At 39.9% G+C, this 23331-nt stretch overlaps 1 protein-coding gene across 2 annotated transcripts in view; it reads left to right on the top strand.

The window, feature by feature from the left end:
• The window catches only part of slc66a1 (solute carrier family 66 member 1), a 33583-nt gene extending 10704 nt beyond the window's left edge, over positions 1–22879 (top strand). For both annotated transcript variants that reach the window (XM_072244741.1, XM_072244742.1), the window contains exons 5-8: positions 2118–2269; positions 7213–7305; positions 7479–7664; positions 16180–22879. In XM_072244741.1, coding sequence (XP_072100842.1) covers positions 2118–2269; positions 7213–7305; positions 7479–7664; positions 16180–16257 — 509 coding nt within the window. In that variant the 3' untranslated portion in view covers positions 16258–22879. The remainder of the gene's footprint in view (positions 1–2117; positions 2270–7212; positions 7306–7478; positions 7665–16179) is intronic.
• The last annotated feature ends 452 nt before the right edge of the window (positions 22880–23331 follow it).

Genomic DNA, 23331 nt, shown 5'->3' with positions numbered 1-23331 from the left:
CAATCCTGAACAATGCTCAAAACACCAAAAAGCTGCAAGTCACTGCCTTTTCTACTCAGCCGACGAACCTGAGTGAGCTACATCTTAGGCTTCTGATGTCCTTCCTATTGACGCTGCTCAAAAAAACAGCAGTTCACTTATGGAAAGGCGAAGTCAATATAAAAGCAGATTTTTCAGCTCTTGGGCTTCTTCTGCATTTGGCATTCTATTGATACCAGATTTGAATTTCTCAATATAAGTATCCAATATACTATTCGGCCAACTATTCCAAACCTATTGGATACAGAATTGAGTTTGATTAGGATAGTTACAGCTGATAAAACAGAATCCTTTTCCCCTCATTGCTGTTTCTGCAGTGTCTTTCATCAGATGCATACAGTGCTCTGAAGTGTTCTTAATGCTTTGTATGCCTAAGTATCCTTAGTGCATTGCCAAGTGTTGTCAGAATATTTAGTATTGGCAGTGACATCATGATAGAATCCAAGTCAGGAGAATGGGTTGAGAGAGAGAATTAATCAGTCATAATCAAATGGTGGAGCAAACTCAATGGACTGAATGGCCTTATTCTGCTCCTATGTCTTATGGTCTAGGAGCTGCCTATCCAGTAGCTCTCATTGGATGGTGATCAACTGGATATTTGGTTGATTTTTCCTAGTTGCTGTTTGTCCTGGGATGCTGATGTTGTATTGCTATTGTTGTTGTCCTTTGTTAAACCATTTTTACCAAAAACTGTACAGCTCTTGTATTATTTTCTGTGAACTCAACTGCTATGGTGAACTGCTTGCATACAGTATCATCTGTATATACTGTTAAATGAACAAAAGTTTTAAAAATGAGATTTACTTGCTGTTTCATTTGACAATGTGAATCTCCCCTCCTTGAGCACTTGCCATTTAATCATAGAAGACTACACGAAACCTGCTATCCACATCTGCATTTCAATACTGGGGCAGTAATAATCCACATGTGGATGGCGTTGGGGAGATGGAGAAGGAAGAAGGAAATCCAGAGGATATTTTTCAAGTGCTGTTAAATTGCTGTAGAGAGGATCCTTGTTAATAACCAGCCGTTATGGCAGAATGCTGTTTTTCTGGATTTCAGTTCAGCATTAGGCACTATTGTCCCTCAGACCTTGGTGAACAAACTCCTACTCCTCTGTCTAAATACACCACTGTGCCACTGGGTGTTGGACTTCCTAACCAACAGACCTCAGATAGTCAGGATGTATAACCGCCTCTCCCTCCCCATCATCCTCAAAATGGGTGTTCCCCAGGGTTGTGTGCTGAGCCCAGTGCTGTACACTGCTCATGTGTGACCGCATGGCCAAACACCGAGCAATCACATCGTTACAACAGTGGTGTTGTTGTAAGCTTATCACCAACAACAATGAGATGGACTACAGAGAAGAGGCAGACGAGCTTGAGGCCTGGTACCAGGCAAATGACCTCTTTCTCCATGTCAACAAGACAAAGGAGATGGTTATCGACTTCAGGAGAACTCACACCACTCACACCCCTCCTTTATATTGGCAGTACAGCAATGGTTAGCTTTTCAGTGCCGACGACCTGGGTTCAATCCCTGCTGCTGCCTGTAAGGAGTTTGTTCGTTCTCCCTGTGAGGAGTTTGTACGTTCTCTCTGTGACCCCATACTCCGCTTTCCTCCCACAGAATAGAGACGTAATTGGTTATTGTGCAGTGATTAAGCCTGTCTTGAAGGGCCGGAGGGGTTTATTCTGTGCTGCAGCTCAATAAATAAATATTTGGTGTATTCTGAGTAATTTGAAATCACTACCTCGACTCCTGGACAGTCAGCGGTTTTGTTTGTTCAGTTGTCACTTCACTCCTGGAGTCATATTTTGTTTTCTTTCTATAGCCACCCCTCCCTTGCTGCACTGTCATTTATATTGGAATGGAATCCTGTCCTCTGTTCTGATGGAAGCAGTCAATTGCATGCTTTATCTATTTTCCTAACCAGAGATTAGTTTCCTGCCTGCTGAGTATTTCCAGCCCTTGTTTTTGTTTAACTAGTCATTACTTTTTACTGAGTAAGTGTTGCAAATTATAAGTAATGAAATGGTTTAGAAGTGCAAATAATCAAAAGCTCTGCTTTCTTACAGATGGGTCTGCAGTAAATGTTGTTGTTGTGCTTGTGATGCTTGGAACAACTGGTTCCCTAGTACCAGGCAACAATGTAGTATCTCCAGTTGGAGAAATGCCAACATTCAACAAGCGCTCTCTCTTGACTATTCCGCAAGCATCTGCAAACCAGGTCAGTTCTAATTTATGCATTACACAGAAGATATTTTCTGTCTCATTCTGTATTAATATACATCAGTGGCTACTTCATTAGGTATGGAATGGAACCGGCACCTGCTGTAGCCCAACCACTTCAAGTTTTGATGTTTTGTGTGAGTGGAAATTCTCTTCTGCAGACCACTGTTGTAATGTGGTTATATGAGTTACAGTCACCTTCCTATCAGCTTGAACCAGTCTGGCCAATTTCCTCGGACCTCCCTCATTTTCTTCATAGTGCTGCCACTCACTGGATTTATTTTTGTTTCTTGCACTATCCTCTTAACTTTTGTGCATGAAAGTCTCCGGAGGTCAGCAGTTTCAGGGATATTCAAATCACCCTGCCTGGCATCAACAATCATTACACAGTCAAAGTCACTTGGATCACATTTCTTTCCCATTCTGGTTTTTGGTCTGAATAACAACTGAACATCATGTTCATGTCTGCATGCTTTTATACATTGAGCTGCTGCCATCTCTTTGGCTGATTAGATATTTGTATTAACGAGGTGTACCTAATAAAGTGACCACTGAGTGTATTTTGATCCACAGGTCATTTGCTACAATTGAGGGCAACATAGTGAGGTTCTGGTTTACAGTGGCATTTCCAAGCAAAGGTTATGCAAATAATTAACAACAGAAGACTGAGCTGAGGAGGTATATATCAAAGAACACCAAAAAGGTAGAAAGAGAGATGGAAAGGTTCAAATTGGGAGTTTCAGAGCTGGCCCCTGTAGGGCAGATATCTCAGCGAATTGCAGTTCAGTATGAGGTTAAAATTGGCGGCAAGAGGGTTGCAACACCATGGAGGGATCTGATAATGAGGGTATGCATTTCAGGCTAAGACAGCTAGCAGGAATTATTGCCATTAATTAAGCACTGCAATGGGGAGAGATGGAATGTACGATGTGGTGTGTGAAAGGTGAATGTATCATATTTGGAACTTGCCCAGCAGAGTTATGGATGACTGAGTTCATGGGGAGTAGGAGTATGTTGAAATAATTAGTAGATTATTTTTAAAGTCATGAACTTATGTTTTTACTTCAGATTAGCTGGAGTTGACCAGTGCTACAGGGGTGGGAATGGATGGTCTTCCCCATCTGTAGAGGCAACTGAGATCTGCCACGTTATAAACAAACAGCTGAACAAATCAGCAAATAAGAAACTAAATAACTGAGTTGCCTTGGTTACCGGTGACAAATTACCAGTGCTCGGGGCTGTTGCTTAACATGTTTTGTCCCTATGCTCTGCATTTATTTTTGGAGTGTACTAATCCTGCTTCCACCCTGTAGAATCCTTGTTTAGTTTCCATATTTTTGACATTGATGAAAGTGGTCTACTTCCTTTACTATGCTGAGTATTTCCATCACTAGTTATTGTTTTTAACTGGACAAATGTTGCAAATTAATTATACATAAATTCTAAAATATTTCAGAAGTGCACATAATCAAAGATGTGGTTTCTTACAGAAAGCTAAAAGATAGTTCTTCTGTTACAGTGACTCCCTGGCATGTGATCTGCTAACCAGTTTTTCCAGAGTGGTTTTCAGAGAATGAAGAAGCAGATTTCTAGCTAATTTACTGGGAAAATAAGTAATGGTGGATGTTCAGAGCCTTAAACTGAGGGCTTTCAGTTGCCTTTTTTTTTGTAAATGCTCTCCACTTTGAACAACTGTATCAGAATTTACAGCAACTCCATGGCAAAAATATTCTTCTCCCTTCAACTACACCCCTCCCATACAAGTTTAGTTTTTATTCTTTTGTGTCTTTTTCCCCCTACTCAATCACTTTTGTGTGAACACAGAATTGACTATTTTAACTGACCTCGTCAATTATTTTCATAGGGTTTAGAAATTGCTTGCTCTTTGTCAATTCTATAAAGTCAAGAATCCCATATGCTATTACAACTTGTATTAATTGTGAAAATATTGTTAATGGAACAGTTGCAGCACCAGAACAGGCCCTTTGGCACAACATTGTGCTGAACCATTTAGTATTCAAATGGCCAGCTAAACTAATTCCTTCTGCCTACACAATGCCCATATCCTTCCATTTTCCTCACAATCATGTGCCTATCTAAATGTCTCTTAAAAGTCTCTAATGTACCTGCTGCTACCACCACAACCCCAGGTAGCACATTCCAGGCACATTCTTCCTCCACAGCACTGTATTCATCAGCGTGGAGCAGAGAGCGAGTTTGTAAATTTGGCAGGAGCAAAGGATGTTGAGAATAGCATGGGTGGGGTGCCACTGGAGGGGTGGTGGACAAGTGGCAGAGGAGTGCCAGGGCAGACACACCCTGCCCTGAGATACCAGGGCAAGGCCATTTCACTCCAAACTACTGGTTTATTGATCATTACAGAATACCTCTCTGGTGCTCCCTGCTTCCTTCCCTCTCCCTTCCCCTTTTCTTAACCATGATTCCAGTCTCCTTGCTTGCTTCCCACTCTCAGTCCACAATAGTCAATAATTTGTTTTTTTTTTTGCAGCAGTGCAGTATGTAAAATTACTACAGTCCTGTGCAAAAGTGTTAGGCACCCCAGTTATATATGTGTGCCTAAAACTTGCTCAGGTACTGTACATCCCTTCAAATTTTTTTTCACAAGCTTAGCCAACATACTTTATACTTTATTGTCGCCAAACAATTGAAACTAGAACATACAATAATCACAGCGATATTTGATTCTGCGCTTCCCACTCCATAACATATGTAACATACATTACATTTCTTTGCTTGGTCTGCCTGGTTCTCATTGTTGGGAACTTGGTGTCTTTTGCCATAATATGGACCCTTTCCTTTGTCTGTTTCCTCAATATTTTTGTAGGCTGATCTATCCCACTGAACATCTGACAGCCATCGCCACAAACAGCACTTAGCGATGTGTTTCAGTGGTTCTTTCACAATTTACTGATGTGCCGCTCCATGCCTTCTGTCTTTGTTTTTCCGTTTTGCTTCCTTCGTAGGTCTCTTCCATCAGGAGCCAATAGACGAAAGGCAAGAGAAAGGCACTTGTTACTCTAGATTCCTGATCATTGTCAGATTCACTTGGTCTGTTCTGCTTTCCTTCATTGGTTCCTTGTCGTCAGCAATGGATTGCTGCATTTTGGTTTAGTTCCTTGACCTAAATTAATTTTATCAGTATATGTGAACTTCAGTATTTAGTGTATGTGCATTCTAGGTAACAGGAAGTTCTGAATCCTGACTGCACATTTGCATTTTCTGAGGTACCAGTGTTGCATTTAAAAAAAAAAAAAAAAAAAAAAAAAAAAAAAAAAAAAAAATTCAAAAGAATTCTAGAAGTCTATCGGTCATTGAAAATATACAATATCATTCAACACTTTGGAAAATGTTCTTGTTAAGGAAGTCCATGTTTATGTTTAACTTTTTGTTGGCATAGGAGCAGAATAGGCTGTTCAGCCTGTGAAGTCTGCTCGGCCATTCAAAGTTCAAAGCCATTCCATCTGGCTGATTTATTATCCTTCTCAACCCCAATCTCCTGTCTTCTTGTAACCTTTGATGTTAATCCACCTATCAACTTCTGCTTTAAACACACCCAAATGACTTGGCTTCCACACCCGTTTGTGGCAATCAATTCCATGGATTCACCACTCACAGGCTAAAGAAATTTCTCATCTCTGTTCTAAAGGGACTTTCTTCTGTTCTGAGGCTGTGCCTAGACCACTCTATCCACCCACTATCTCCCACTTGTTCCAATTTATCTCTTAAAATACCAACTTTGAATTCCCATTTTGAGTATACACTAATCACCAATTTCCCAAAATGCTAATTTCTCTCTAGAATGTAGGCATCTCATAGAAATATGCATGCTTCTATTCCAACACCTTAACCAGGAATCCACATGGCTCCTGTGGAATGTGGGGCTTTCTCAACCACCAATATGAATTCCAAAGGAAAGAAATAAAAAAAACACAAACTTAAAACAAAGTAAGACAAATCAAACAAACTTTTCCTTTAGAACCTTTGTAAATAACAAAACCAGAGAATAAACAGCTATTTATTATATACCTTGCTTCCATCTATATCTGGGACATATGTGTCTGGGTTTGAATCCTGGTAAGCTTCCTGTCCAATTTGATGAGTGATTCTAAACAGTGGCTAAATCTACTGCAATCACCTTGTGACCTTCCTTCACTTTCCTCTGGTCCAAACCCCTGGCCAATGATACTTTCATAAAATAAGTGAATCTCACTGACATCCCCAAATCCGGGACTTCCTCGTTGGCCGAGCTTGGTCCTTCCTGGAGCACATTGGTTAAGCAGGATTACGCCTTTCTGGACTGTTTTCTCTGAAATTAACTCATATGCCTGATAGTTTTGCTTGTGTGGCCTCTGACAGGATCATTGACTTTCTGAATTATTGTTTCCCAATTATTCATTTCCCTCTAGTTGCAGTTTCACTTCTCCTTAAAGACACAATTGCTCTTCTTGTTACTGCCTTATTCGCACTGATTCATCTTCTGGGCTAGCATTTCCAGATCCATTTCATCACCTTCCTCTTTTGCTATTTCTATTGCTGCTACACTGTGAGTGCTTCCCATTTCGATCATTCAACCCAGATTTCCGTTCAGTTTTTAAGTTGTTCTAATACTTCTGTCTACTTCCCAACCGAGTCTCCTTATCCTTGTCTCTATATGGCTCTGCTTGAACATTGCTTAATCGTTCTCCGTTCCAGTTCTTTTCCTTCTCCAGCTCTGCCTTGACACCCAGCTCTCTCTCGCAAATATTTCCATGTTAATTCCAGTAATGAACATAAGGTAAGGAATCTTAAATTTCAATTACAGGAGAATAATTTCATCTGTTATTTTCTTGTAATTTGTATGATATCTTATTTCTTATAATATGTTTTAATTTGCATCAAGCTTTATTAAATCTTTCATTTTTTGTGTTTTTTTTTTTGCAGACGTTTACTACACAGGAAATCATTGGATTTATAGTTGGCTCATTTTCATCAGTATTCTACCTGGCATCCAGGTTGCCTCAGTTGTGGAGAAATGTAAGTGTGTTTCAGGTTATTGGGGTAATGAAGATGCTGTTTGGTATAGAAGCTGTAAAGAATGCACAAGATCTAACTACATTCATTCCCCATTGAAGGAAGAAAACTGAGAAATAACCCTTGTGCTGTGCTTTTTTTTCCCACTAACAAGTTTACATACGTTTTCTCCTCAGATGGAAAGGAAGTCTACCGAAGGCATATCTCTTTGCCTCTTTGCCTTGATGATCCTAGGGAATCTTACATATGGCCTGTCCGTGTTGCTGAAGGTCCCAAGAAAGGGACAGACTGAGGATAACTACGTGGTGCATCATGTTCCCTGGCTGGTGGGCAGCTTGGGAACTATGGCACTCGACATTATGGTATCCTTTACCAGTCAAAAGTTCTTTGTTTCTTCCAGTGGCATCTTGTGGCCAGATATTCTGATGCTAATCTACTTGGAGACCTATGCAGTTGACTGCTGACAGCTATGCTTCAGAGGTATAATGGTATTATGTGGGCCAGGTAAGGTCAGGTCTGATTCCTTCTGAATTAGCTTGCTTCAGCTGGTGTGGCAGTGCTAATGACATGATTTACTTCAGTGCTTCTTGAGTTAGTACTTATGGCAATAACTCCTACTGGGCAATGGTACGTACAGAAGAAAGAAGCAAGTGTATCAGCTTCAGTAATACACAGTAATGGAACAAACTAACAAGGGATTAATAGCAAACATAACAGAAGTAGATAGAAATGAAACTACGGAAATGTTAATTAAAAGCTAGGCGGAGTGGTGTTTAATGTGAGTAGGGGGAGCGAACAGTGAAATAGATGACAAAGGATGTGGTTAGTGAAGAGTATCTCTCCCATCTTCTGCTCTTGCTCTGTCTCACTTTGGGATGGATAGGGAGGGGCGTACCACCATGAACTCTGGAAGAAGTGGGACACTGGTCTACATAACCATTGTATCTCATTTGAAATGCACCATTACCCTTTTCCCATTGGCAATAACATTATTATAAAGAGAGGCAGGATACAGGGATAATTGACAGTGCTCTCACAGAAGATTGTTGGCAGCTAAAATCCCCAAGGAGTGGAAAAACAGAACATTGCCACTTTTCCAAATAGTCTTTCACATTTACAGGAGGAGGGAGCCCAAGCTCGTCCTATCCATGCAGACAAGCTTCTGAACAGTCTAAGTAGAATTGGAGATTCTCTAATATTACCTGTGCTTCTAGGGTCTAAATTAGATGAGATCTTTGATCTCTGCACTTGTCAATATGAGGATAAATAAAATCAGAATCATGTTTAATAGCACTGGTACATATCATGAAATTTCTTGTTATGCGGCAGCAGTACAATCCAATACATTATTTACATATATATATACACACACACAAAAGTTTGGGCACCCCTGGTCGAAGTTTCTGTTACTGTGAATAGCTAAGCGAGTAAAAGATGTCCTGATTTCCAAAAGGTGTAAAGTTAAAGATGACACATTTCTTTAATATTTTAAGCAAGATTACTTTTATATTTCCGTCTTTTACATTTTCAAAATAACAAAAAAGGAAAAGGGCCCAAAGCAAAAGTTTGAGCACCCTGCATGGTGACACCCCCTTTAGCAAGTATCATAGCTTGTAAACACTTCCTGTAGCCAGCTGACAGTCTTTCAATTTTTGTTTGGGGGATTTTCGCCCATTTTTCCTTGCAAAAGGCTTCTAGTTCTGTGAGATTCTTGGACCGCCTTGCATGCACTGCTCTTTTGAGGTCTATCCACAGATTCTCGATGATGTTTAGTTCGGGGGACTGTGAGGGCCATGGCAAAACCTTCAGCTTACGCCTCTTGAGGTGGTCCATTGTGGATTTTGAGGTGTGTTTAGGATCATTATCCTGTTGTAGAAGCCATCCTCTTTATCTTCAGCTTTTTTGCAGACGGTGTGATGTTTGCTTCCAGAATTTGCTGGTATTTAATTGAATTTATTCTTCTCTCTACCCGTGAAATGTTCCCCGTGCCACTGGCTGCTACACAAGCACAAAGCATGATCAATCCACCTCTGTGCTTAACAGTTGGGAGAGGTGTTCTTTTCATGAAATTCTGCACCCTTTTTTCTCCAAACATACTTTTGCTCATTGCTGCCAAAAAGTTCTATTTTAACTTCATCAGTCCACAGGACTCGTTTCCAAAATGCATCAGGCTTGTTTAGATGTTCCTTTGCAAACTTCTGATGCTGAATTTTGTGGTGAGGACACAGGAAAAGTTTTCTTCTGATGATTCTTCCATGAAGATATTATTTGTGCAGGTGCCACTGCATATTAGAACAGTGCACCACCACTCCAGAGTCTGCTAAATCTTCCTGAAGGTCTTTTGCAGTCAAACGGAAGTCTTGATTTGCCTTTCTAGCAATCCTACGAGCAGTACTCTCGGAAAGTTTTCTTGGTCTTCCAGACCTCAACTTGACCTCCACCGTTCCTGTTAACTGCCATTTCTTAATTACATTACGAACTGAAGAAACGGCTACCTGAAAACGCTTTGCTATCTTCTTATAGCCTTCTCTGCTTTGTGGGCATCATTTATTTTAATTTTCAGAGCGGTAGGCAGCTGCTTAGAGAAGCCCATGGCTGCTGATTGTTGGGACAAGGTTTGAGGAGTCAGGGTATTTATAAAGCTTTGAAATTTGCATCACCTGGCCTTTCCTAATGATGATTGTGAACAAACCATAGCCCTAACAAGCTAATTAAGGTCTGAAGCCTTGGTAAAAGTTATCTGAGAGCTCAAATCTCTTGGGGTGCCCAAACCTTTGCATGGTGCTCCTTTCCTTTTTTTTCCACTCTAAAATTGTACAAAACAAAAATAATACACTAATCTTGCTTAAAATGTTGAAAAGAATGTTTCATCTTTAACCTTATGACGTTTGGAGATCAGTTTATCTTCTACTCAACTATTCACAGTAACAGAATTTGTTGACCAAAAATGTCCAAACTTCTGCATGCCACTGTGTGTGTGTGTGTGTGTGTGTGTGTGTGTGTGTGTGTGTGTGTGTGTGTGTGAAGAAGCTGTTCCTGAATCATTGAGTGTGTGCCTTCAGGCTCCTGTACCACCACCTTGATGGTAGTAATGAGAAGAGGGCATACCTTAGGCAACTGGGGGTCATCAATGATGAATACCACCTTTTTGAGACATTGCTCCTTGAAGACGTCCTGGATACTGGAAAGCCTAGTGCCCATGATGGAACTGACTGAGTTTACAACTGTCTGCAGCTTATTTCGATCCTGTGCAGTTCCCCCTGTGCCTCCCCATACCAGATGGTGATGTAGCCAGTTAGAATGCTGTCATGATACATCTGTAGAAATTTGTGAGTGACTTTGCTGACATACCAGGTCTCCCCAAACTCCTAGTGAAGTATAGCCACTGTCATGCCACCTTTGTAACTGCAACAATATGTTGAGCCCAGGATGTATCCTCAGAGATGTGGACACCCAGGAACTGAAATTGCTCACTCTCTCCACTTCTGATCCCTCAATGAGGACTGGTGTGTGTTCCCTCATCTTACCCTTCCTGAAGCCCACAGTCAGTTTGGTCTTACTGATGTTGAATGCAAGGTTGTTGCTGCGACAACGCTCAACCAGCTGATCTATGTCGCTTCTGTGTTGTCACCATCTGAAATTCTGCCAGCAATAGATGTGTTGTCAGCAAATTTATAGATGGCATTTGAGCTGTTCCTAGCCACACAGCCGTGGGTGTAGAGCAGTGGACCAATTACACATCCCTGAAGTGCACCAATGTTGATTGTCAGCAAGGTGGAGATGATGTCTCTGATCCGCACAAGTTGTGATCTACTAGTTAGGAAGTTGAGGATTCAGTTGCAGAAGGAGGGCCAGAGGCTTGAGTTTTGGATCTTGTTGATCAGAACTGTAGGAATGATTGTGTTAAACTCTGAACTGTAATCAAGAAACAGCAGCTTAACACAAGTATTGGTATAGCTCAGCTCTTTTATGTTAAACCATTAATCTCACCAATAGAGATCGAGTGCACCCTTTATTTGATTTTAACGTTGATTTCAAATGTATAAGAATATTCTGTGACTTCTGATCTACAATCAAATCAAGCTAAGTTTGATCATTTAACATTGAAAGATCAACCTATGTTTTCCTGTTATCCAATTACGTTTACTGCTGAAATTTTGAGCAAAAAATTTTAATTGATATTTTATGCAGATGGAGGGATTCCTTGTATAAAAAAAATGGTTAGAAGTAAAAACTGTCATTACATTTACAGGATGCCTAAGGTTCATACCTTAGTAATTTTCTGTATTGCTCTGTCCTGCTGCTGCTGCAAAAAATCTACAAATTTCATGTCATGTGGGTGATGTCAACGCTCCATGTTTATCCAGGGCATTCCCTCTCCTCATTGTTGCCATCAGGAAGGGGGTACAGAAGCATGAAGGTAAACACTCAGTGATTCAGGAACTGTTACTTCCCCTCTGCCATCTGATTCCTAAACGGACAGTGAACCCGTGAACACTAGCTCACTTTTTTTTGTTTCTGCACAATTTTTAATTTAAATATTTAATGTAATTTATATATTTTAATTTATTATTTTTTCTATGTTTATCATGTATTGCATTGTACTGCTGCTGCTGCTAAGTTAACAGATTTCATGACATATGCTAGTGATATTAAACCTGATTCTGATGTGGGTCTTTGTTGTGGACTGAGAGTGGGAAGGAGACAGGGAAAGGGAATTGTGGTTGGAAATAGGGAAGCACAAGATAGACAGTCTGTTATGAACAAATAAACCAATCGACCTTCCATGGTGTCTCAGAGCTGGGTGTTTCTGCAAGCAATGCCACCCTCTACCCCTGACTCCTATGCCACCTGCAGTGTTCCACCCTTGCCATTCCCAACATCCTTTGCTCCCGCCAGATTTACAAACTTGCTGTCTGCTCCACATTGATAAATACAGTACTGTGCAAAAGTCTTAGGCACCCTTGCTATATATATGTGCCTAAGACTTTTGCAATGGACTGAATCTGGAAATGTATTTGAAGAGGCAGATAGAACATGCTAAATGGTCTCCTGTGTTGTTAATTTTGTGTGATTTTATGAGATAAAAGATCAATTAATATTTGAGAAAGGAATGTTCATTGTTTAACATATTGGCAAATTATGGAGCTGCCTGGAGGGTTAACGTGGAAATAAACCGGTAGAATTGAACTTGGCAGGATAGGGCATTGGTTGGAAAATTTGTACCAGAAAAAGTGTACCAGAAAGCGAGTAAAGAGAACTTTTTCCCTGAGTCTTGGTTTGATGTGCCCAACTTAAGATTGCCGAACATTTCTTGTTATATTTGAATGCATGCAGAATATGGAATAAGGTAGATGATCTTGTAGCGCAGTTAGAGATTGGCAAGAATGATATTGTGAGGATCACTTGAGTTGTGGCTGAAAGAAGATTGTTGGGAGCTTAACATCCAACGATATAAATTGTATCAAAAGGACGTCCAGGCAGACAGAGCAGATGGCAAGGCTCTGTTGGTAAAAAATGAAATCAAATCCTTGGAAAGAGGTGACATAGGAGCGGAAGATGTAGAATCCAGTGGGTATAGTTAAGAAGCTGCAAGGATAAAAAGACTGGGAATTATATACAGGCATTTGTACGGTATCCAGGATGTGGTGTACAAATTACAACAAGAGTTAGAGGCATGTAAAAAGGGTAGTGTTGCAGTGGTCATGGGGGATTTCAATAAGCAAGTAGATCGGGAAAATCAAGTTGGTACTTTATCCAAGAGAGGGAATTTATAGAATGCCTATGAGGTGGCTTTTTTTTAAAGAGCTGTTTGTGGTTAAGCCCACTGGGGGAAAGGCTATTTTGGATTAGGTGTTGAGTAATGAACCAGATTTGATTAGGGAGCTTAAGGTAAAGGAACCCTTAGGAAACAGTGATTATAATATGATAGAATTCTCTTTGCAGTTTGAGAGGGAGAGGCTAAGCTCAGGTGTATCATTATTACAGAGACATGAAAGAGAAGCTGGTTAAAGTAGATTGGAAGGGGATGCTAGCAGGGATGATGCTAGAACAGCAATGGCTGGAGCTTCTGGGAGAAATTCAGAAGGCACAGGATAGATACATTCCAACGAAGTAGTATCCGAAAGGTAGGATGACACAACCGTGATTAACAAGACAACATGAAAGCAAAAGCGAGTCATATAATTGAGAAACATTTGTGCAAAGTGAGAGGATTGGGAAGCTTTTAAAAACCAACTGAAGGCAACTTTTAAAAAAAAAAAAAAAATAAGAAAGGAAAAGATGAAATATGAAGGTTTGCTAGCCAATAATATTAAAGAGGATAAGTAAAGTTTCCTGTGGATATGTAAAAGGCGAGAGTTGATCTGAGCCGCTGAAAAATGACGCTGGAGAGGTAGTAATGGGGAACAAGGAAATGGCGGATGAACTAACTAAGTATTTTGTATCAGTCTTCACTGTGGAAGACGCTAGAGGTATGCCGGAAGTTTGAGAGTGTCAGGGGGTAGAAGTATGTGAAGTTGCTGTCGCTAGGGAGAAGGTTCTTGGGAAACTGAAGGTAGGTGAATCACCTGGACCAGATGGTCTACACCCAAGGTAGCTGAAGAAATTGTGGAGGCACTAGTAGTGATCTTTCAAGAATCACTAGATTATGGATTGGTTCCAGAGGACTGGAAAATTATGGGAGTCATTCCACTATTCAAGAAGGGAGGAAGGCAAAAGAAAGGAAATTATAGGCCATTTAGCCTGACCTCAGTGGTCGGGAAAATGTTGGAGTCAATTGTTAAGGGTGGAGGCGCAGGATAAAATGGGTCAAAATCCTCAAGTTTTCCTTCAGGGAAAATCTTGCCTGACAAATCTGTTGAAATTCTTTGAGGAAATAACAAGCAGGATAGACGATGGATAATTGGTGGATGTTGTGTACTTGGATTTTCAGAAGGCCTTTGACAAGGTGCTGCACATAAGGCTGCTTAACAAGAGCCCATGGTATTACATGAAAGATACCAACATCGAGGATTGGCTGATTGGCAGGAGATAAAGTAAGAATAAAGAGAGCCTTTTCTGGTCTGGTTGGTCTGTATTGGGACTGCTGTTTATGTTATATGCTAGTAATTTGGATGACAGAACTGATGGCTTTGTGGCCAAGTCTGCAAAGAATACAAAGGTAGGTATTGATGGGTAGTGCTGAGAAAGCAGGGAGACTGCAGGTGGACTTAGCCAGATTAGGAGAATGGGCAAAGAAGTGGCAGATGGAATGTAGTGTCGGGTAGTGTATGGTCATGTACTTTGGCAGAAGGAATAAAAACACTTTTTTAAATGGGGAGAAAATTCAAAAATCTGAGGTGCAAAGGGACTTGGGAGTCCTTGTGCAGGATTCCCTAAAGGTTAACTTGCAGCTTGAGTCAGGTGAAAGGCAAATGCAATTTTAGTATTAATTTCAAGTGGACTAGAACAGGGGTCCCCAACCTTTTTTGCACCGCGGACCGATTTAATATTGATAATATTCTTGCGGACTGGCCGATGGGGGTTGGGGGGGTGTTCAAGTAGGGTTAACCTCACCTCAACTTGTCTTTTACAGTTAGGGTTGCCAACTTTCTCACTCCCAAATAAGGGACAAAAGTAGCAGTCAAATCCCAGGACACTTTACCCCAGGAAAGACTACCATGACCATGAAGCCTTGCGTGGGCATCTGTGTGCGCATTCGCCTACTGCTGATTTTTCTCCACAAATCAATTTTTACCTTTATCTTCCCAAATACACTGTACATACATTATTTCTACTTTATATAGGCTGTGTATTTATCATATCATTCCTGCTTTCACTATATGTTAGTGTTATTTTTGGTTTTGTGTTACTTGGTATGATTTGGTAGGTTATTTTTTGGGTCTGGGAACGCTCAAAAAATTTTTCCCATATAAATTAATGGTAATTGCTTCTTCGCTTCACGCCATTTCGGCACGAAAGGTTTCAGAGGAACACTGTACCTTAGTGGGGGAAATACGGGACAAAGGCGGTCCCGTATGGGACAAACCAATTTAGCCCAATATACGAGATGTCCTAGCAAATACAGGACAGTTGGCAACCCTATGTTCAAGTTCAACAGTGCGTGACAGGGAATGAGGAAAGGTGCAGCTGACTTGTATCGTTTCCTCGCGGCCCGGTAGCACATGCTCTGCGGCCCAGTGGTTGGGGACCGCTGGACTAAAATATAAAAACAAAGATCTAATGCTGAGGCTTTACATAGCACTGGTGAGGCCCCACTTAGGAGTATTCTGAGCAGTTCTGGATCCTTTATCTAAGAAAGCATGTACTAACACTGGAGATTCCTCAGAGAAGGTTCATGAGAATGATTTCAGGAATGAAGGGTTATCGAATGAGGAGTGTTTTACTCTAGGCCTACAGTCGCTGGAATACAGGGGAATGAGCAGGGATGTCATTGAAACCTGTCGAATGTGGAAAGGCCAGGTGGATGTGGAGAGGATGTTTCCTATACTGGGGGAGTCTTGGGCCCAAAGGGCCTCCGAATAGCAGGACGACCATTTAGAATGGAGATGAGTAGAAATTTCTGTAGCCAGGGTGTGGTGAATCTGTGGAATTCATTACCACGGATGGCTGTGGAGGCCAGGTCATTGGGCGTATTGAAGATGGAAGTTCATAGGTTCTTCATTAGTCAGGGTGTAAAAGGTTATGGGGAGCAGGCAGGAGAATGGAGTTGAGAGGGAAAATAAATCAGCCATGTAATGGCAGAACATACACAATGGGTTCCATGGTCTAATTCTGTTTTGTCTTGTGTCAAAAGTGGGAATATTTATATTTTCTGATTTTTTTTTCGTGAATGCAATAAAAACATTTTGTTTCTCCTTGATGATATCTGTGCAGATTTTAATTCAGTTTTTCATGTATAAAACACAGAAGGATGAAAGGGAACCATTAATTCCACAGAGAAGATTACACTGAAGATTTTTAAAAATGGAAACAATGATAAGGGAAATACTTATGTAAATTCAACTGGAAAACCTGATTTAGTTTAGAAGATAACTAAACTTTATGCTGCATTTCCATATTAATTAATTTTTACAAATATGTTGGAATCAAGGTCACCTGGGAGATACCTCACCCCTAAGAGCTTGTTGCACAAACCTGACTTTCATGCATCATCGTGTTCCCGCTGGGCGAAGAGGGACAAAGGTGCAAAATGTTTGTCGTCTTGAAATCAGTGGATGAACCAATAGATGAAAAACAGAGAAAAATGGGTGTAAAATTCATCCAGTCACAGCAATTAAGAACATTATTTAGTTATGGACCTGTCCACTGGACTGCACCAAGTGATCGGTTTCTACATCTATGTGTAATGATGTTGCTATTGATCAGAAATACTTGAAGGAAGAGTCAAATCAAATTTCACACAAAGATATTGCAGTCAAGAAATTAACCAACCATTAATATTTGTTCGAACTTAGGAATGGGGTGGTAAAGCTGCCCAGACAATTCTTAACCAAACTGCAATAATTTTATTTACAATTGGGTTTTAATTAGACTTTTATTGAACTTGAAATATTAGATATACAAATTCACATCATAGGAACTGCATTTTAAAAATGGGAAGATGCACTGGGTGACACAGTAGTGCACCTTGTAGAGCCACTGCTTCACAGGGACAACAATGCCCCATGTTCAGACTTGACCTCTGGAGTTTGCATCTCTTCTCTGTGTGACAGGGTTAGATATTTTCCAAGTTCTCTAGTTTCCTCCCATGCCTCAAGAATGTGCAAGTTGATAGGTGATTGGCCACTAAGTTATTCTGATGGACTTGGTCCATAAACATTTCATAAACATGAGATTCTGCAGATGCTGGAAATCTTGAGCAACACACAAAATGCTAGAGACAGCATCTGGAGCGGAATAAGCAGTGGACATTTCAGGCTGAGACCTGCATCAGGACTGCAAAGGAATGGGACATAAATCAGAATAAGAATGGTGAGGAAGGGGCTGCCTGCTTGTTCTCCTTCACTTTACCCCTACCTTAATCTGGCTTCTATCTGCTTCCAATCCTGATGAGGGGTCTTGGCCCAAAGTGTTACCTGTCCCCTCCATAGGTGCTACCTGAGTTGCTGATATCCTCCAGCATCTGCGTGTGGAGAGCTGAAGAGCCTGTTTCTGTTCTGCACTTCTCAGTGACCCTGACGAATGTTGGGTGTGGTCATGAGCCATTCAAAAATGTATTCCTGGTCTGTACTGATAATCAACTACAACTTTCCTTGGATAAAGAATGGTTAAGGAATCAGGCAAGTTCCTCATCTATTCAGTCACATTTACCTGACCAGTGTATGAAGGTGTAAAGCTGGAATGTAATTGGGCTGAGCTATGCGATGCTTTCAGAAGCTGACTGGCCCACTGACACTTGCTGTCTGGGCTCATCAACCGGAAATGAACACTTGAGTTATGTAGCAGAATGCAAAACACTGAACTTGTATCCCAGCAGGAATTTGGTTTATAGGAGATGGTTCTGTGCAGGTTATCATAAATGTTGTTCCAGTTTTTAAATACATTATCTGTATTTTAATTGATATATATTAATATTTTTGTATGAACTTAAGTGACAAGATCAAGAAAAGTCTTGTCCAGTGTTTTAAATTTTTATGGGTTCTTATGGAACATTGTGGCTTATAAAATTAGTGAAACTATTTAAATTGATTTTGATCATTTGAGATTTTCAGAATTGAACCAATTAGCAGCAAAATTTGTTTATCCTTTATTATGTTATTGATATGGGTAACATTCCTTTGGATTTACCATTTTTGTTTGGAATCTCAATAGTTACAAAAGGCTGCTTGGCCTATTGAGTCCATGCTGACTCTCCAGCTGCCCTACTTCTGCATCCTCTCACTGTTGCCATGCAAATTCTTTCAGATAATTATCCAAATACCTCCATGACTACCCTTGACCATGCATTATAGATTCTAACCATCCACCGCACACTGCCAGTCAACTTCATTTTGTGTTCCCTGGCTCTTGACCCTGCCACCAATGACAGCAGTTTCTTTCTTCATCCTTCATAATTCATTGGGTCCTCTACTATCCCCTCTTTCAACTTTGGCTCCTCCAGCCTATCCACACAACTAAAAATCCCTCAGTGATGGAATCACTTGAGTAAAAGTGATTAGTCCAAAGACTGCTTCCTAAAGTACAGTGCTAGTCATAAAGTTAATGATTTCTTTGCTCTAATCCTGTCTGTCTATATTTATAAAGCCCAAGATCCTGTTTGTTTTTTTTTAACAACTTTCCCAATTATTTGGTCACTATTAACAAACTATACCTGTACCTGAAATTTCCCTGTACTTAACCTTTGTTAGAATTGTGCCATTGACTTTATATTGCCCTTTCTCATTCATCCTGCCACAATGTAACTTGGCATTTCTCAGCATTGCTTGTTCCTCTTAAGGCACATTTTTCTCACTGCTTCTCCCTCTATCCTCACTTGTGTTCGGATCAAGGTTCACAGAACCATTTTCTGCTCTTAATTCATTCTAATTTTCCTTTTCCTCCTGCAGTAACACTTAAAACCCAACCTTTTTCTCACTTTTTCCTCGCGTATTCCTGTATATCAGAATTATTTTAATGCAAAAGAAACATAAATCGATAGCTATTGATAACTTTGTATAAACTAGTTGATGTATAAATGTTTTTACTCTGGTATTTGACTTTCTTAGCAAGGTAGCAGTATTTTTAATTTTTTTATTCATGCATTTTTAGAGCTAAATCATTGGCACATAGAATGTGCTTTTTAAAACAAGAACTACCCTTGCTGTCTGGATTTACTCAGTAGCTCTAATTAGTCCCCACATCTGGATGTTACACTACAAGCCAATTGAAAATAATCTGTGTGTCAAATTAATTTTTTGTTTATCCCACAAGGCTGAATTGGCAACTCTGACTTCAGCACAGGCAAAATCTTCTGCTTAAGCCCATCATTCCTACTGAGGCAAAGACCCCTGACCGCAGCTCCCCAGAGTCCCATGTTCTGGGCCAACAGAAGGGTGATCAGCTCTGTGCTTCCACTTTCACCATATAACTTCATACGTCTCCTAGTCAAAAATCCTTCCCCTCTCAGGACTGAGTTCTATGGAGCTTCTGTTGCCATTTCTGTAGTTTGCTAGCCCCAGGCCCATCCCCTGCCCCCCCCCCCTTTTGTAGCCAGGCTTGGGACTGTCCATGGCAGAGTTAACATAATTCTACCCACCAGTTAAATGTGAATGGTGACAGAGGCACAGTGCTTCAACCTCAGGCTTTGTTTTCAAGCTTCATTGTCTGAAGTATTATGAAGGATTGAAGGATGTTTGGAGTTAGCCCAAACCCTTATAATGCTGTCCTCCATCACTTCACACATCCAGCTACTGTAACAAAAAAGTGCACATATTAAAGATTTGCCAGCAAGTTAACTGAAAATAAACAAAGCTTATCCTAATATTTAATAATTATTTAAAATTAAATCGGACTGCACGAAGGTTTGGCCTCTAACTTTTTTAAAAGTAAAAAAACTTGCAATTGATGGATATTTTTTCTTCGTGTGATGTGAGCAAGCCCATCCCTTCTGAAAATCCTGAAGTATTCTCAAAATTCCTAAAGTATCAGTTAATTATTCAATTCATACTTGACTTGAGTCAATAGTGATTTCTGCATTTCCCCCTTTTCTCATCATCCCTTTGATTCTTATCCTAGTTAAGTTCTTGTGCATTTGACTCTGCTTTTGTTTTAGGTGCATGAGGGGAGGAGCCTGCAGGGATTGGGCAAACGGAAATTGGGGTAGGTAGCTGGAGAAACAAGGTCAACATGGCTTCATTGGGCTGAAGGGCCTGCATGTATGCTGTATTGCTCTACGACTCCATAACTAGTTGCCCTCCCTATTTGAATATTTTAATATTCATTGTTATGTAATTTGAAGTAATATTGGGAGAAAATGGCATCTGTGACTGTGAGCACCAACAACCACTGAAAGCTCATGGGTTTGGTATTTTTTTGCATAACTTTCTTCTGGGCAACTTCATATCTGATTCTCTTATTTTATGTATTTATTTGTTGCATTTGTGTTTCAGATTAATTCCAATATGTTGTAGATGGTATTAGTATTAACAGACTGGCTGAGTTTTTGGGTGCTCATGTTTAAAACAAATTGTGCAAAGTTACGGAGAAGAAAGTTTTTGCCCTGTTATCTCATTGTGTTGTTGGTTAATTAGTTCCTGACGTAGGTTCCTCAACAATCCTGAATATGTCATCCTAAAGAGCATTTGACAAAGGGTATCTGATTGTCCTTATCAGGACTAAATGACTGGAAGGTCCAAAAGAGGGAGAACATGAGTGATGAGGGAAACTGCAGCCATTTACTAATTTGTTTGTTACCCCACAGGCTTGTTCGGGGTGTATTTAAATATGCAATTACAAGTACATCCTTGTAGAAATGGACAGGGAGTCTGTTGAGTCCTTCAGACCTAATCTTTTATCCATCGTGACTTATCCTTTCAAATCTTCACAAATTGCTAAATTCAAACTTGCCTTTTAATTTGGCTCTGTTTATTCATTTGGCTCTTCGTAATCTCTCAGAAGAGGGTTGGATTAATGTTGCTCTGTATTGATTTCAAACAAGGATGCGCCGAGGTATTTCACAAAAAGGCATTAATGTCACTCGGGCTACTTAAGAGGAAATGGAAAAAATGGTCATAAATACATTGAAAAGGGTATCTTCACAGGGAATTTATCTCCTCTGCCGTAGCTGAGGGGATAGGAATGTTTACAAAAGGTGCTGCAAAGTTGCACAGCACTTTGTTGCACTCGTTGGTGTAGAGTATACCAGTACTGATTGATAGGTAGATACTTTATTGATTCCAAAGGAAATTGTAGTGTCACAGTAGCATTACAAGTGCACAAAAGTAGAAATAATAAAAAATAAGTTGCCACAAACAGTCTGGGGGGTCATCACTTCTCTGGCCGGACTCACTCCAGAGCCTAATGGTCAGGGGTAAGAATGACCTCATAGCGCTCTTTGGAGTAGTGCAGTTATCTAAAGATGCTTGAATTTCCCCAGGCAATGGAGGATTCTGAGTAACCCACTTCTCACATGAACTGTCTGGTGACAAATCTACTTTGTATTTATGAATAGTTACCTTCTGCACAGGATGTTTATGCAGTTTACTGGTCTCTTTAGTGCATATGTGGTTTTTGAGTGATTATTTTTTCCAGTATCTGTTGCTATGATATTGTAAATTACAAGATAAAGGGAGGCAACATTTCACTATTTTATTGTACTATAATGTTCTTCCTAGTTTGACTAATAGAAAATATCAAATCGTATTTTAATTATTTTTAATACAATAGTAGATCAGATAATTTAAATGTTAGATAAACTGCTATTTCTAGCATCTGAAAGTCAATTATTGAACAATGTAAATGTACGCATAATATATCAAGCATTTATCAAAGAAGCGGTTAATCAAATGAACATTTTTCATTCTCCTATCTTTTTATATTTGGTGTTTTTTTTCCCTGAATAAACCAAACATCAAACAATGTTAGACACTAGAGGGCTGTGGGATTAATTAAATGAATGACTTTAGAAGGAGAAAATAACTACAGTATTTAAATGCATCCAATCACTTAGTATTGGAAAAGACTGAGCTTGGCAGCTTTTCACAGGCTGTCTGCCCAAATGTCTGTGCCATTTCTTTGAAAGCTTTCCAATTAACTGTACATGCCAGTGTCTGATGATGCCCCCACCTCCTGCCACTTACCCAATTTTCTTTCCCACATTAAAGCAGCTTTCTTAAAGTTACTATTGAATCTATTTCCTTCACCTTTTGGTTGTTTCAAATTTAAAACCACTCAGTAGTAGTAGAAACTTTGTTCCACTCCCACCTGGCTCTTTGCCAGTTTATCGTACTTTGTGCTGTCTGTTTGCCAACTTCCTTGCCAGAGAAAATAATTTTGCTGCTTCTACTCTACTCAGGCCTGTCCTAATATTGGACATCTTCCCTCGACTTTCTCTCCATTCTTTCATTATAAATGCACTCTCCCATCTGAGAGGATCCCTAGTACAACTTTTGCAAAGCTTTGTGTTCTTAGACATGGAGCTCAGAACTGAATGCAACAGGGGTCTGGTTAGTGACTGATAACAATTTAGCATAACCTCCTTGTGGTCCCATACATCTGTTTCAATGTACACAAATAATTACGTCTGCCTTTAATGATTTTCCTCCCTGGACAGCATTGTTCAATTGAGCAAGGATGCACTCTGTTTGTACTGCATGTCAGTATAGATAGGAAGGGAGAGAAACTTGCATGCCTGTGAAGGAAATTGATCTCTGCCGAGCCTCATTAGCTGCTCTCTTTAGGATATTCAGTACATTATAGTACTAATCTATTTTATCACAACAGAATCAATGTATTTTGCAGCATACTTGAATACAAATAAAATTAATTTTGTTTAATATAATGTATGATAAATTCAGAATAATTTGTTTTAAAAGTTTACAAACTTGTTTTAAACATTCCCAATGTTTGTACAATGGTTGCTCTTTTACATAAACCATTATGTTCAAAATATCTGTGTGTTTGTCTTTTTGTACATTGAGAATGCAGAAATGGACAAAGTGCTTGAGGATAGGAAACAGCAGATACTTGGAAGTGTGGGTCTAAGACTTGAAATTACATACAGGCCTAGGCCAAAGGTAAAATTGTGCTGGGTTTCAGCTTCTGCAAGTGCAGGATGGATGGTTGCTATTTAAATCCTTTGCCGTATCAAATCTGATCTGCATTAATTTTTGTGGGGATTCTTGCTGTGGAGTCCAGAAAGTAAAGGAAAATTATCTAGCATTGATAATCTCAGACCAAATTAATCCACCTGCACAAACCTGGATTAATGACCAAAGTATTTAGGAGAGGGAGTGGGACGGATGAGAAGAAAACATTTCTAACAAACTTGAGATCTTTAACTGCTACATTCAATAACTATAGCCATAGAGCACTACAACACTGAAACAG

This window comes from Mobula birostris, chromosome 27, assembly GCF_030028105.1.
Source record: "Mobula birostris isolate sMobBir1 chromosome 27, sMobBir1.hap1, whole genome shotgun sequence".
NCBI lineage: Eukaryota > Metazoa > Chordata > Chondrichthyes > Myliobatiformes > Myliobatidae > Mobula > Mobula birostris.
Note: the sequence above shows the minus strand (reverse complement) of the source record. Positions and strands in the feature narration are given on the sequence as shown.